This window comes from Halichondria panicea, chromosome 15 (genome assembly GCF_963675165.1).
Source record: "Halichondria panicea chromosome 15, odHalPani1.1, whole genome shotgun sequence".
NCBI classification, from domain to species: Eukaryota; Metazoa; Porifera; class Demospongiae; order Suberitida; family Halichondriidae; genus Halichondria; species Halichondria panicea.
Genome location: NC_087391.1, coordinates 3,936,093 through 3,952,299, shown reverse-complemented (window position 1 = coordinate 3,952,299; position 16,207 = coordinate 3,936,093). Strand labels below are relative to the sequence as shown.

At 40.3% G+C, this 16,207-nt stretch overlaps 4 protein-coding genes across 4 annotated transcripts in view; 3 read left to right on the top strand and 1 right to left on the bottom strand.

Annotated features, from left to right (window-relative positions):
- The first annotated feature begins 16 nt into the window (after positions 1–16).
- On the top strand, positions 17–2,699 carry LOC135348680 (NF-kappa-B inhibitor epsilon-like). Its single transcript, XM_064546966.1, has 5 exons — positions 17–775; positions 861–978; positions 1,354–1,653; positions 2,137–2,385; positions 2,503–2,699. Exons 1-5 carry the CDS (start codon positions 147–149, stop codon positions 2,548–2,550), a joined length of 1,344 nt encoding a protein of 447 aa, XP_064403036.1. The 5' UTR covers positions 17–146; the 3' UTR covers positions 2,551–2,699.
- Positions 2,700–2,946: 247 nt separating this feature from the next.
- Positions 2,947–16,207, bottom strand: part of LOC135348686 (N-alpha-acetyltransferase 40-like) — a 26,976-nt gene continuing 13,715 nt past the window's right edge. The window contains exons 7-11 of the mRNA XM_064546973.1: positions 5,789–5,881; positions 4,622–4,705; positions 4,424–4,461; positions 4,259–4,298; positions 2,947–3,441 (exon numbers count right to left, since the gene is read on the bottom strand). Of these exons, the coding sequence (XP_064403043.1) occupies positions 3,093–3,441; positions 4,259–4,298; positions 4,424–4,461; positions 4,622–4,705; positions 5,789–5,881 (604 nt within the window). The 3' untranslated portion in view covers positions 2,947–3,092. The remainder of the gene's footprint in view (positions 3,442–4,258; positions 4,299–4,423; positions 4,462–4,621; positions 4,706–5,788; positions 5,882–16,207) is intronic.
- LOC135348688 (uncharacterized) lies at positions 8,289–9,276 on the top strand. The gene is made up of 4 exons (XM_064546981.1): positions 8,289–8,495; positions 8,551–8,753; positions 8,823–8,972; positions 9,031–9,276. The coding sequence occupies exons 1-4, from the start codon at positions 8,408–8,410 to the stop codon at positions 9,235–9,237; spliced, it is 648 nt and encodes a 215-aa protein (XP_064403051.1). The 5' UTR covers positions 8,289–8,407; the 3' UTR covers positions 9,238–9,276.
- Positions 11,763–13,578, top strand: LOC135348683 (zinc metalloproteinase nas-4-like). Its single transcript, XM_064546970.1, has 2 exons — positions 11,763–12,118; positions 12,268–13,578. Exons 1-2 carry the CDS (start codon positions 12,089–12,091, stop codon positions 13,390–13,392), a joined length of 1,155 nt encoding a protein of 384 aa, XP_064403040.1. The 5' UTR covers positions 11,763–12,088; the 3' UTR covers positions 13,393–13,578.

Here is a 16,207-nt window from a genome sequence, read left to right as displayed (position 1 = left end):
GTTGGCTGTCGCATGGGACTTTTTCTTGTCAGAATATTCCCCTTGGTGTACGTGATATATAGCCAACAAATTTGCTGTCCAAGACAAACTGACAGCTAGTCAAACAGTACAAGCCAGTTTAATAGAATCTACCAAGCAAGTAAAAAATGAGCGACCGTATAGTTCCTCGAGGTTTGATGTCAAGAGGTGGCCCAGCACCAAGCGGCGCACAGTATGTCAAACCAATGGGCGCTGTGAGACTTCCCGACCCAGGCTTGAATGAAGAGCCAAGCTACCACGGTACAAGAAGTCGTGGCCTTATCTTTCCTCAAAATGGTTCCCATTTTCAAGGTGGAGACGACACAGTTGCTACAGACAAAGTTAGAAAAGGTCTCACAAGAGCAGACTCCGGAATATATTCTGGAGGACTTGATAGTTCAATGAAGTCTATGACTATTTCTTCACACCCCAAATTGCAACCATCTCATAATCACCATCAAGGCAACAATAAAATCAGGCGACCCACTGTTGGACAAGCCAAGACTACAAGAATTGTAGAAATGAGCAAAAGCAACAACAGCAGCACAGTACAGGCTCCAAGCCTGAGATCAAACAGTCCATCACTAACCTATAGTTCAACACAACCTAGTTACGGACAATACCCTTCGAGTTACAGCACACCAATGCATCACTACACCACCTACACACAGCAGCCACAGCAGCAACATTTTGTTGACGTGCGTTCCATGCTACAAGAAAACCTGCACTTTTTCATGCAAGACAAAGAAGGTGACACGTAAGTTGCATGCAGTTGCATAACCTACACACACTGTGTGCATGCCTCAAATTCATGGTGATTTACACTTTTTTGTTTTGTGCAGAGGACTGCATTTGGCAGTTATACATTCCCAACCTGACGTACTGGATAGACTTCTTTACCTCATGACAAAGGAGCCAATGCTACAAGCAGTTATAGATGAGCAGAATGCCTTGTATCAGGTATGTTTTGATCAGATAGGGAATGTAATTAAAGATGTGAGCCAGTAAGGTGATATGCTACGAGGAATGATGTACTTAGATGTTATCATGAAAGCAGTTTCACCTTTGTGCTAACATTACCTGGTTATTTCCCTCCTTTGAATGGTAGCTGGGCAAGTGCTTCAATCTATTCACTAACATATAGGCATGCAGTAGGGTAGGTACCGTTGTTATTCATGCCCATACTTTGTTATGCTACCTTTAACCACTGTTATGAATACTGGTTGTACAGAACCCTTGTTTAGAAAGACTTGAAAGGTCATGATCTCATGTGACTTGAAATCATGGGGAAACACTGTAATTATCATAATCATAATATCATTTCTCTGCCCACAGACTGCACTACATCTGGCTGTACACACCCAGCAAATAGACATTATCCGGAAACTCCTGTTGTCAGGCGCTTCTCTGAATGTGCCAGACCACAAAGGAAACACTGCCTTGCACATAGCTGCACAATTCAGCTCTACCAAGTCGTTAGAAGAACTCGCTCTGTACGTGCCCATGCAGACACTGTTAGAAGTGGCCACCACGAGAAACAACGAGGGACAAACTTGTGTACATGTTGCTGCTCAATACGGAAACACAGACGTGCTACGAAAACTGAAAAGCTATGGAGTCAATATTGATATGCAGGTCAGTAAACGAGGAGTAGAGCTTATTTTGGGAATGTTGGTTTATTTTGCAATAAGCCGTGTGGTTATGATCTAAGCTGCTTCTGTAACTGAGTATGTGGGTTTTGTGTATACAAGAATTGTATACAACACATTTTGCATGCTATCAAAGCTTCAACTTCCTTTTTAGTGTATGATTTAGTACATAGGGTTAGTCCAGTATAAAATCCCTGTTGCAAAGGTTTTGATAGGTTAGTACCCCGTTATGCATATACACCACCTGCATGGTGTAGTATGCAACACACCCCCACCTGTTGGTATTGCTAATGCGATTTATTGGACTGTGAATAAATTCTGCTGACAGTCGGTGGTTAATTTGGGTGTCTCCCGCTTGCTAGTGTGCACATAACTGTAGAAGTGCCAGAGTAAACAATCTGTAGATACAGACGAAGCATTCATCCATATCATGTGACCATGCTCAAACACACGCACGCACACACAACAGGATCACAAAAGTGGAAGAACTGCTCTCCATTTATCAGTTGAGAACGCGTCTCTAAGGGATGTCCAATTTCTCCTTGAAACTTGCCACGCTGACGTGAATGCAACCACGTTTACTGGATGCACCTGTCTACACATAGCTGCTGGACGAGGCGATATCTCAACAGCTGCTTACCTCCTCTCCCAAGGAGCTAACCCAGACCTACAAACAGACGAGGGTGACACTGCCCTGGAGATAGCAGGCTCTGCTGAGGTAAACATTTACTATAGTTATAGCCTTGAAAAGTTTTCATTAGCTGCATTTAAATAATAATGTACGAATGTTCATACTTGGCCATGGCATAATAGTATATCTTTTGTCTCCCTACAGGTCAATTCTCTTCTCGCAAAAGCTGCTGCTCTGAAATGGATATACTAAAACTGTGTATACATGACTTGTGTTGTTTGTGTGTCGTGTGTCGTGTGTTTGTGATTTTAAATTTTCTGCACTCTTAACCTTGCATGCCTATTTTGTTCTCGTCAAACTTTCATTCTATCTGTTTTCAATAAGATTTAGAGCAATACTGATACACTGAACATGATCACACTATAGTTAGTACTGCATGTGTTATGCTATATAGAGGGATTGCAAGTATATGTCTCTAAAAAAGGTCATTATATATAAAAGAAATTCCGAGCTATAGATTATTATCTATAGGCCATGGGTGCAATTCTTGTTGCACATATGCACGTATACATGCAGCATAATAGGAAATTTCGAGCTATATAGGCCATGCATGCAATATTCTTGTTCCACTGCATGCACGTAAGTATATGAAAAAATAGTATTATTATAGACAGGAAAGGAAATGATCAACAAACATGCACCATGAGGAATTTGTGGATGATGATGACCAAAGTGCAGTGTTGTATACACACCATGAGAAGCACTATTAAAGTATCACTACATGCATGTGATATCTACGAATGTCCCTCTGTGTTTGCATCCAGACAGCTCGGTGAATCTTTCGTATCATCCACTCTCGCAGTAGCATCATCCCCTCTATGGCAACCACTAGCTGTCGGAGGAGTATCGTCAGAAGTCTCAGCTTTAGGTGGAGCTATTTTGGCTCTGTGCAGTGGCCGTGGGTTACCGTTTTGTGCTCGTTGTGCTTCATTGCTATGGCCAGAAGCTCGTGCGACCGGTTTAGCAGAGTTAGCAGCAGGTTTGGTGGGTTTCTTGATGAGGGGTTTGCTGAGGATTGAGTACGTGTAGTCTTGTTCGTTGAGAGGGTCGGTAAAGATGGGTGATGTGTCATCATCAACATATCTGTACAGAGAATGTGTATACTTAAAATGTGCGTCACACACAATGTTCACATACCTTGAGAACAAAAACAAAACAGGCTAGGGTATAATAAATTATAATGACATACATGTAGGTACATAACACACTATGCATGTTTTTATGATTAGAAAACCAAAAGTACAAAACGAACGTAGACTTCAGAGCTTCATTCAACAAGGTAATGATTATGAAAGCATACACAAAAGTATTCGGAAACACACTTACTGAAATAGAAGGGTAATGCGTAACCTTCATACAGATACAAAATGCTACAATGCAAGTTATGGTAAAAATACCTTTTCTAGCTATTAACCAAGTGAAAGTACCGCCTAGATTGATTGAGTGCATGAAACCAGTAGACTCAGGAAATATACAGCAGACCCTTTACAATAAGAGGCATGCATGGCACATGCATGGCAGATCTGGTGATATAATTGACATGGGAAGACAACCTTACATGTGTTGATACCTACCACAAACCAAATGCGTAAGTCCCTTGGGTTATAGTACGTGATAGACCATAGAAGTAACACACCTACTGGTATAGTTTTACCCACTGAATACACCACCTAATTAGCCAATAAAACATGATCTTCTATACCCTGTGGTCAACGGGAAGCGAACTGCATGAGGCCAATTTTAACACAATTTCAAAATTCCCTACAAAAATAGCCATCTGTCCCCATAGCCCGACTCCCTTCATTATGCACGTCTTATTGACCAAATCAGGTTTGTATAATTATTATAATTATAGAAGCTATTATACAACACCTTACAATCAATAATTACGATAACTCACTTCATTCGGTCTCTGAAGAAAGCATTAGATACTCCATTGTCTGCATATGTGGGTGTGTGTGTTACTGAATTAATGGCTAAATAGACCTACAAGAAAACACAGGACGAATACCATGTACATGTACAGCTATACTCTGGTTAGAGAACATTTTCTGTGTAAACAAACCTTTAAAAACCGTCAGCACAACTTTCGTCATGTTTGCTCTGTATTTGGTACAAACATTTGATAAAACAAAAAAGTGAGAAAGTAGTATAGTCACGCGTTGGCAGTGTGACCAATGCTCAGACCACACACTAGATCATTCCAGCACATGATCTGGTCACCTGTCACAAGATTAATCACACAATGAGGCAATACGCTTACTTGTGTCCAATTAACTCCACAATCTGCATCAAAAATTTCCCCAAGCCCTTTCTTCTGACCTCAGGGCACATGTGAATCTCATAGCTGCAAAAAAACACTCATAGTAAATGCATTCTGGAGGTAAGAAGGTATAACTAAAAAGCCATCTACAAAAAAGTTACAAGTTACTTTTTCGAACATTGATGACATCAGTTTTTGTATGACTGGTTTCAGAGAGATGGGGTTTGTATTATACAGTTTATGGGTTACATTCACAACAGATGCTAGGGAAAAAACATCTACAAATTGGGCCCTACAAATTGGTTATTTTAGCAGGGGAAAAATCCCCAATACGTATAAGAGCATAACCACACCTGGTGTTTACTACATGTAAAATATCAGTCTATACAACTGCAGCCAACAATTGCTGCATGTGCATTCAACCATTAAATTCGTCCTTCATGCTCTACCCATGCACCCTTAAAAAAATAACCTGCAGTTGTAGTGATCGAGTCCCAGGTAATTGTATCTACATTTTCAGCATGCCCCAGGAAGGAAAGGTCATGTGCAGGACTGATCACTTCCTTTACTGATGACCTATAGCAATGCAAAGGTGGGCAGTTGCCAGGAAGTTGAAACTTAATTTAGTACTCGTGCAGTTGGTATAGGTGCAAGGTCAAATCACTATAGAAACATGTGAAGAGCTACTTACAGCTTTAAAATGTCCCAAAAAGGAAAGAGTATATAGAGCTAAAAGTGTGTCAGTACACCACGTAGCTGTACTCATATCACCTCAATCCCCACAAAAGGCTAGACTCACAATGAAGACTTGCCGAGTGCCTTAATAAAGTAAAACTCAAAATACATGTTATTTGAAGCCCAATTATTTTAGTGCATATGAGATAGTAATTTAATTAACGCAAATCGCACCTTTATTCGGCACATTCCAAATTCACCCTAATTATGGGTTTGGAGCTACATATTACGTATCGTTTCAACCGACTCGTAGTAAACAAGTACACCCACACATGAAGGCACAGACAGCGCTTCATGAAAGGACAATTAAATCACTTTCACATACGTAACTCATTGTGTTGGAAGTGTCACTAAAAGCAGTCCAACAAATCTTAATTTTTTCGAGCCCCAAAAAGTATGCCACGTACGTAGACTACGTATGTGTAGGCTTACCAATATATCACTTCAACATTGTCATCCAAGTCAAATCTGAAGTTGACGAAACCAACAGGTCTATCAGAATCAACCTCTCGAGCCATCAGGAAACTGTGTGTGTGTATGTGTGTGTGTGTGTGTGTGTGTGTGTGTGTGTGTGTGTGTGTGTAGTGAAATAGCAGTGATAGGCACTTAATTATCACATATCCAAGTATTTTAAGCTTGTGCCATGAAAATTAAAGAGTATGGCTATCGATTACAAACTTAACACGTCTGTCATGTTGTCTCAGGGTTTTACAACTGCTGGCCCATAGATACTATAAATTACATGGATATGAAACGGCTCTAGATTACAGTGATTCTAGATAGTATCCAGAGTTTTGCTGGGAGGAGGATTGTCTCGCAGCTACCAGAAAATGAAGAGCTACTGGCAAGCAAAGAATCTGTTGTCACAAGAGTCTACGATTGAAAGCTGAAGTGATACCACTATGATTGGCTTTAACTAGGTCTGTAAAGTAAGTTTTAGTTATGATTGTTTCAGTTAGAACGTTGCATGTAGCTGATTTGTGGAGCTGAAAATGGCTATATTCACTCTTTTAATAACTTTGTGTCAGTTGATCTGCTATTTGAAAAGAATTGCTGTGTTTATTTTTTGTGTAGTAGTTAGCCAGTAGGTATAGTTACTGGGTCCACTTACTTCTGACCTTGTGTATACTTTAACTATCTGGTTACAAACAGTTGAAGGTGTTTTCAAGTGTCCTTCTTTAATTTGTGTCAGTTGATTTCTTGAACCACATTTATTGAATGTCTGTACTAAGTTTTATTACGCAGAGTAAGGGCATGTTCACTGGGTCCACTAAGTTTTATTGATGCACATGTCTTAAAATCAAGTTTAAATGTACGAAAAATTCACGCTCTCAATGAATTGTTGTTGATTATTTATTATAGCTACATAATTATTATTCGTTTGTATAATTATTATAGTAGTTACAATGTCATACTTGACTGTTTGCTTATGTTATGCAGCCAGACTACACCTCAGACAATGCCTCGCGAGAAGAAAGAAGGAACCATTCATTGACTGGCGAAAGAACGATACGAGAGTGTGATGTCCACATGTCTATGTCAAAGCCTCTACTCCACATCAGCTATTATAGCCAAGCATTATCATGATTCATTCATTTCTAATCTATCTAGACACATAGTTGTTGGTTATTAAATAATAATACTATTTTGTGCTATATTAAATCCCAGAATGCACATGTAAAGCGTATCCTTGTTATTGTCAAGCCTCCATCATCATCATTCTCAGTCAGAAATTTCAAAAGTCATCTGAGACGCTCTCAGAGCTGGAACTAGAGACACACTTTCAGTAGCCATTTTTATTTGGAAAAATTCGTATACTAGACCGTTACATCCGAGGCAACCATCATCCCAGCCCAAACGTCCGTTTACGGAGGCGTTTCATATCCATGTAATTTATAGTATCTATGGCTGGCCTATGTGGCACCTAGCTGTTTTATCGTCACCTCAATGATTTCACCTCAATGATTCAGTTATTGTAAAAATCTGTTCAAATCTCAAATGATGTGAACGTCCAATAAAGAAATGTCTAGTGATTCAATCCCTCTACCATATTAGGACAACTGAATGTACAGCACAGTGAACATGTGGCTAAATCAAGTACACCATATAAACGAGTGTTGCAAGCTGCGCTGTGCTAATGCCTCTCGCCATGTTATGCTTTGGCTCAAGAGTGTTATAGTAGTTTCTATAATGAATTTTACATTAAAGTTAGCTTATCTATATAAACTCACCGAGAAGAAAAGACTTATTTACATGCATCTATTGTTGTTATCTATTGTATTATGTGGCTTACCAGGACCTCAAGAAAGAAGAAAATTGATTCTTCCAGGATCTGGAGTTCAGTGTCTATAAGTACATGCATATTGTTATGTGTACATGCATTGTTATCTTTAATATTGTTATCTATTGCATATGGTAGTGTTTTGTGGCTTACAGGCCCTCAAGAAAAATATGTTTCTGCCAGGAGGATCTGGATCTGGATATTATTCTCTCATGTGTGGGGCTAGCGCTTTAGTGCAAGACTAACTTATAAGTTGAATAGAAACTTTGTGCGAACAGATAATGCTACGAAAGATTCTGAAAAGACTGCAACAGCCTTCAATGTGAGTCAAACTAGCCATAACTCGGGAAAGACGCTTTAGTTTGCTAATCCACGAATCAAAATCCAAGAGAATGTGGCTAGAAGCCTATAGAAGCTGTTAGTTTTCGTCACATTGCAACCGTTGAGCAGTTACAGCTGGAACAGGCACACAGACAGCTTTACCGTATCCCTCGTGTGGCTACGTCTCGAGGCGTAATTAATACTCTTCAAAATGGCCAAAAAATTCTGCAGTCAGTGCACCTAAATACTCGCAAACAAAAAATTAATACACACAAACAACTAAGGCATTGAAGCCACAGTGAGAACACTTTATGTATGCATTTGAGATTCATCAAGGCCATACTAGTTACAAACACAATGTACAAATATGTGCAAAGGGTATTTTACAAACTAAAGAAACAACAACGGCGGTCGTAGTTAGTTACAAAGAAATCATCTATTAGATCACAATGGCCACGGGAGTATCTTCAGTTGATGAGCCCTTCAAGCCTGGTAAAGAAGAGGGAGTACAACCGTCAGCTCCAATGAGAGATGAAGGTACGTATCAGAGGTATAGACAGTATCTATGGTTACCCTGCTGTTCTGTGTGTAGGCCCACCCCTGTACCATGAAGCACCTCCAGACTACTTTGCATCCGTGGCTGAGCAGCCTCCTCCTACTAGCTATCCACCCCCGAATATGAGTCACATGGCCTCAGTCAGTGGGCAGCCATTTTTCTCAGCCCCTCAGCCCAGTCAGCAGTTCATACCGACACCAGGTATGGCTCCGCCTTTCCTGCCACCACCAATGCTGCAGGTACACCAGCTTCAATGTACACATTTCCAATGCTAGATTTCGGTAATATATTTAATTATGTTCTCATAGAATCCTCAAGATACTGAGCCGCCTCATCCTGGTCCGCACACGTTCGAGCCAGCTGCAATCCTACTGATGGTGTTTGCAGCATTTACAATTTGCTTGACATATGCGTTCTCAATACTTTGTGCTGCTCCAGCTCTTCACTTTGCACAAAGAGTAAGTATACTAAATTTATAATACAGCCATATACCGGTTTCTCGTCGTACTCACACAGAGCAAAAACATTCAAAAGAAAACGAAAGATTTTCCCAGAGCCCAGAAGAAAGCCAACTATGCTCTCGTGTTTGTTGTGATAGGAGGACTTATTATCAGTTCTTTGTGGATAACCCTCATCCTAGGCCTGGTGGTGGGCGTGTCCACACGACCTTGTTTATCCCTCAGCTACTCAACATCTGAACGGAGCTATGTCTGTCGTACATAGACATTTAACATTCAAATTTGTGATTTCTATATAACTTAATATGCCACTTTTGAAACGCATGAAGTATAGCACTGCTTACAAATATTGCTTGGTATTAGCAGGACACATGAAAGAAGGAGCGTCTAAGTTTAGGAATCGCATCTCGTGTGTTTTCCTAATCGCCGCATTTCATTATAAAAAGTACTGTGTACATAAAATAACTACAGACCGCAGTCATCCTGTGATATCATTATGAACGGATTTTGTATGTAGTGCAGCAGCAGGAGAGCTAGGTTGAGCCAGAAAGAGCTAAAATGAATAGCTAGATCTTTGATGAATGTTGATATACATCATGGAAGAGACTGTCATTGGTGAGGTACAGAAAGTTCTGAAATAGAAGCATATCCAGTCACTTTGTAAAGAGAAAATTTATTAGATTTGCAGTAGGGAGTCTTACTGGGGTTCTTAGAAGAGAGAGCTTACTACCAGGCCTATAGCTAGCTACACTTTTTATTGACCTATGAAAATGGTATTAGCTCAATTAGCACTTGCCCGCAGATGATTATCACCCACTTAGCGGTTTTATAAGGTCTGACGTCATGCTTTAATTTTTGTAAACTTGCACGAGATGCGATTCCCAACGTAAGACAATCCTTCTGTAATCTGCAGAAAGCTTCTTAGAACTATTAATGTGCTTAAAAACAATTAATTAATGGTGTTAATTACTAACACATTGGGTCAGGAATGCAATTCGCAACAATTTTCTACCGTTAGCATAATCCTTGAGCTCCTTTTGACCCTGCCAAACCTCCTTCGATGCAGTACTAGGAAACAACTTATATTAGCTAGACAAGTATAGGATATACCACACCTAAGAGGAGGATATATGGGGTGCATATCCTCCGAGTAGGTGTGACTTATACCATGGACCGCAGCACTATAAAAGGACCTCCCCCTAGCAACAATTCAATCCACAATACAGACTGCGAAAAAACAAGACTATATGCCGGATTTTGCAGCCGTCAAAGAGCTAGTTGAGTAACACGTTGACTCCTACAGATACTCAAGAGCTTCCTTGGTCCTTCTTGGTTAAAATGTGTCTAAACCACGCCCATTGACCTATGGAGGTTTAGCCATCTTGTTGGAGAGCAGTTTCCGTGTTTCTGCCGTCGTTTTGGAGTCTTAGTACCGTCAAGCATGGCTCCTTTCTCTTAGCCTCGATTCCAGGCCGCGAAGAGAAAGGCGAAGAGAAAGGCGGCCTGGTATACCTTGTATGCGCATGCGCGAAATAATTGACAACAATTTCATCATACAAATTGTAAAAAAACGGACAAAGTTACAAAAGGGAAGAATATGTATGACAATGTGACCACAATGGCAGCTTTCAGAGACACTAATCAAAGTAGAATAATTATGCTGCAGCAGTGTTGCTTCTTCTAGCTCTGTTTATCAAAGAGACAGTTCAAGAAAGCCTCCCAGACAGCTAGAGCTTCCAGCTAGGAAGAGTGGTGGACTCTTTAATACATCAGTAGATCTTGAGTGAATAACTTCCTGAGTGTCGAGTTAAAGCTTATTAAAAGCTTTCAGGAGTCATCATTAGCTTCTTTATCTTCAGCAATGACTTCTTGTCAAACATAAAGGCAAGATTTAGTAGCAGAAGACTTGCCTGGTCCATATTACCACAGCCTCATCAGGGGACCCATAGGAACACATCATGCCTTTCCTATAACATCCGTAGTAGGGTGTCGTTAAGTAGAGACTTGGCTTGATACAATAAAGGGAGTAAGAACTCAGTCATCTTTGCACAATACCTCTATGTAACGGACTATAAAATCAGAATACAAATAGTATACGGTTTATTTTACTGACAGTATCCACAAATACACGGATTACCCCCTTTTGGGGGTAATGTACACGCATGCGCATCGCGGCCTGGAATCGAGGCTACCTTTCTCTATGCTTACTTTCTTGAACAAATGAAAAAACACCTTGAAAACTGTGCATCCCTGGGGCTGTATGTTATTTATCCTATATAGCTATTGACCAATGAGATCAATTAATGGTGACATAAGTGTGGTTTAAACATATTTAGAAGGTAGTATTTTAATCATCATTAGTCTTATAATGCTTGTTTCACACAATACATGGTTCACGTACAGATAATACTCAGAGAAAAATACAGAACGCCATGTTATCTAACTGTAGGACTGTGAAAGCTCATGCATGCATGATCAATCTGCAAATCTATGATCCCATTACAAAGTAGCCACACTTTTTTAAACAGCAGCTGCTCTACATTGCCAGATTATTGCAGGCGTAGGTCTGTGCAGAGCCTTTGAAGGGTTGAACTAATGGACTACAGATTTCAGACGCCACCACTGCACTAGTGAAAGTGTTCTGAGGCTTTTGTAAATTAATTAGGGTTATACCTCTTACCAATTGGTGGCTGGGTGCATGCATGTAACAACAAATGTGCCACAACCTGTTTCCCAACACAAGGCTCAAACCTAAGGTTTCACTAGTATATAAATAAGGACATTCATCTCATAATCATAGCCAGCAGCTTCATCTATACATCACTAGAGCGATGTATTCGAAGACACGTGCTATCGTTTTGTGGCTAGTAGCAGCCGCCCTAGTGATAGCTACCCCGGTCTTATCAATCAATGAAGAGGCTACCTCGGCACTCAGTCGCAATGACGCACTGAATAGTCAACTGGACATTCTTGCATCTGACGGTAATGAAGAAAGTGATTCTGAAGCAATATTTGGCAGTGGGAGTGGAGAGATGGACCCACTATCCAACACAGGTGAACTCCTGGACAATCCAGAATAATTTGAAGGTGATCTTAACATTCCACGAGAACAGTTTATGGAAGCATATCATCCACCAGCAGCAAATGTGAGCCATTGGTAGTCTGGAAGAAATTTATTTGCACAAAAGTACATCTTAATGTCAGAATTTACAAGCCTATTAGTGTTAGAATTAATTTAACTGTTAGTAATTGGTGTTTCACCAAGTACATTGACATTGCTGTTTATGTGTATAAGGTGCGAGAAAAACGTGGAGCTATTAACGAGAGGAGATGGCCTGGTGAGATAATTAACTATGACTTTCATTCGAGTGTCAGTTCATTTCTTAGAAGCCAGATCATGAGTGCAATCACTGTTTATGAAAGAGAAACATGTTTACTGTTCAGAAGAGTAGGTGTTGCTAACTGCATTCAATTTACGGCTCAAGGTAGCGGTTGTTCATCTGATTCTATTGGTAGGAAAGGCGGAATACAAACTATAACTCTGCCAAGTGGATGCCAATCCATTAAAACAATTATTCACGAGATTGGGCATGCTATTGGACTGTGGCACGAACAAAGCAGGCCTGACAGAGATTATCATGTGAACATACACTTGGAAAACATACAAAGTGGAAGGAGTCACAACTTTGAAAAACGTCAGAATGTTGACTATCAGGGAGAGTCCTACGATTACAGATCAATTATGCACTATAAGGATACTGCCTTTGGTATAAATGGGCGTAAAACAATTACTCCCAAACAATCATTAAATTCAATAGCACCTAGTTCAAGTCTCAGTTACAGTGATATTCGACAAATAAACAGAATGTATAACTGCCCTGAGGCAAGCCCTGGTTATAACGGTATACTGAAGGTGAGGATGATACGAGCATGGAATCTACCAGATACTGACGGGTGGTGGAATGAGCCGGACCCCTATGCCGTTGTTGTGGCTGTCGATAAGACAAACTATCGCCGCGAAAAGCGCACTGGAGTTAAAAGTGGCACTACCAATCCACAGTGGAACCAGGAACTAGACTTTGGAAATAGAAATGAGGAGTGGCGCTACTTCACTATCACAATATATGATAGTGACAACGATGGAGATGACAAGATGGTTGGCACACAGACAATTTGGGTATACCGTAGTTGTTCTACCCACACGAGGAGGTTTTGCTACAGTCTCACACGATGTGTTGACTACAGCTACAGACTTGAAAATGTAAATAACTGCAACCCGAATCCCTGTGTAAGAGGAACTTGTCAAGACAGGTTTTGTGACTACTATTGCAGCTGCCCAAGAAACTACTCTGGAAAGAGATGCGATCGGTACAATCCACCTCGACCTTATCCCTCTGGTGGTACAGGACCTATTCCTTAACACATTAAGTTTTTGGACTGAATTCTCTAGCGGTCAAGACAAAGGCACAATAATTGTGACCAACGAAGTATAGTTAATATTCCTTTAGCATACACATTTATGTATAAACTATACTTACATATTAACATGCAGTAAACACACAATGTCCTGAAATTATGATGTGAACAGTATGCTCAAACAGTTCAGCTTGCTTTTGACTTCCTGCCAATTTTCTGTTGTGCCAAAGATAGAAACGGTCGCCTACTTTCCTTTATACAAAAGCTTGGCCTAGGGGTAATAAATAACAAACCTAAACATACGATTTGTCCAGCTACAACAAATGAAAGACATAACAGAATTATATGTACTCCTGAATAGAAAGAGTTGTGAAAGCTGCGCTGTGCTAATGTCTCTCGTCATGTTTTGCTTTTGCTCAAAAGTATTACAAGAGGTTCGCTTTGTATAATATTATGTTATGTTGTTATTATTGTTGACAATAAACCACATTGTCATTAGGAGCTGAATGGAAACATAAGTCTATCTGATGGCTTGATGAATGGATCTTTAAGTATAGAAGCTTGTAGATCTACAATGTAGAAATTTTTACATAAAAAGGGGGTGGATCTGCAATGAGGTTTACAAGGGCTGCTAATCCACGAATCAAAATCCAAGAGAACGTGGCTAGAAGCCTATAGAAGCTGCTAGTTTTCGTCGCATTGCAATCGTTGAGCATTTACAGTTGGAACACGCACGCACATGCACACACACAGTCAGCTTTATCGTATCCTCATGCGGCTACGCCTCGAGGCACAACTAGTCAAGAGCACTGAAGTACTAATCTTTTGCCCCTTGGCTTGAAGTGTGGCTGTATTAGCCTTATAGCATGTCTTACAAATAGCAGGAGTGGTGTAAAAATGAGGAATAAGCCACCAGAGGTGGTTCGACATGGCTAAAAAGTCACTAATTGCAATTTCGCGTTTGATCACGTGCATTATAGTAAAATTATAGTCAGGTAGTTCTTAACCAGAAGAGGGAGGACACAATTAACATTAGGCACCTTTTAATAAAATTCGTTGAACGTTTCATCTTTTCTTTCTTTATAACTCCGTTATTGGACACGCCCACCACATGGCCAAAGAAAAAAAACGTTAGTGCCTAAGGTTAATTGTGTCCTCCCTCCTCTGGTTCTTAACTGTACCCACTAGTAGTGTTTTACAGGGTTTTTGCAAGATCCTTGCAACAGGGCTAAACAGACACAGCAATATGACTTCCATATATGGACGTCAACTGCTGACTATAATATTTTGTGTACATGCACATGTATGCAGTATACAGGGATATATGATTATCCCCCTCTGGCTCCAATCCCCCCCTCCCCCCCTAAAATTTGCATTCAGGTACTCAGTCGTATGACTGACAGTGGCGTAGCCAGGATTTTGGGAAGGGCAGGGCTCAAATTGTTGAAGCATAGGCGCTAAAGTTCATTCACTAAAAAAAAGGTCATCACTTTTCCTCAGCATTAAGCATGCGCATCAGATGGCCCGGCGTATCCAGGATTTTGGGAAGGGCAGGGCTCAAATTGTTGAAGCATAGGCGCTAAAGTTTATTCACTAAAAAAAAGGTCATCACTTTTCCTCAGCATTAAGCATGCGCATCAGATGGCCCTGCCCACATATCAATTACATGACATCATTCTAGTAACTATGCATGCAGTACTGCAGAATACATTGACAGATCCAGAGTGATTCAAGCTAAGTTGCATGGAGTTGACAAAGCACAAAAGGGGGGAAGTTGGTGAGATTTTGAATGTCTGAAGAACTGCTGCTCTTTTCAATGATACCGGAACAGTTGATAAACGAAACACCCTCCAAACAGTGGTATTGGCTAATATTGATAAGCTTAAAGACAGGAGGCTTGCCCCTTAGGCGTTATATTGTAACCAAATCTCCTCTGGCAATTTTTTCTGTCAGCCTGTCTCATCAACCAAAATCAACATTTCAGGATAACCATTGCATGTCTTGAAGGTATGCTCCTCACACTTCTTTGCTTTGCAACAAGAACCATCTTCTGTCTGGTCACGAGTTATATTTTGAAGAACGCAAAAACCTCCAAATGGTACTAACATCAACTGATAATGATAATAATTGTCAGTCAATACACAGCTATATGCCAACAGTTCTAGTTCTGCACACACCAACTTCACAACAATATTTGCCCTGCATTTTCACCTGGTGCACCATCCACCACTTTAATTAAATCTTGTGAATAAGCTGATGCTCTCTTAGGCTCACGGGACATCTTTCAACCTGGACTTGTACTATAATATTATTATAAGTCAGCAGTTGACTTCCATATATGGAAGTCATTGTCGTGTCTGTTTAGCCCTGTTGCAAAAATTCTGCAAAACCCTGATTCTGAAGAGACTGCAACAGCCTTCACTGTGCATGTGAGTCAAACTAATAACTCAGGAAAGAAGCTTTAGTTTGCGAACCCACGAATCAAAATCGTGGCTAGAAGCCTATAGAAGCTGTTAGTTTTCGTCGCATTGCCAGCTCATCAGTGGTCGAAAACACAAGAGAAATATCAAAAATCGTATCAAGCTGCAATTCGAATGTATTTACACTCCACCGTAAAGTTGTCAATGGGGGCAGACAGTAGAGTGGCCCCAGCTCTATAGAACAAGCAATGGAAACTGTAGCCATAGTATTGAGTTCTAAAATGTACCTTTGTAAGTGTGGGTATGAGTGTTTTGACATTTGACTTTTTGCTTTTGGAACGCACAACTATATAGCACTGCTGGTAAGCGTTAATAGCTTTCAAAAAACGTTGCTTATAA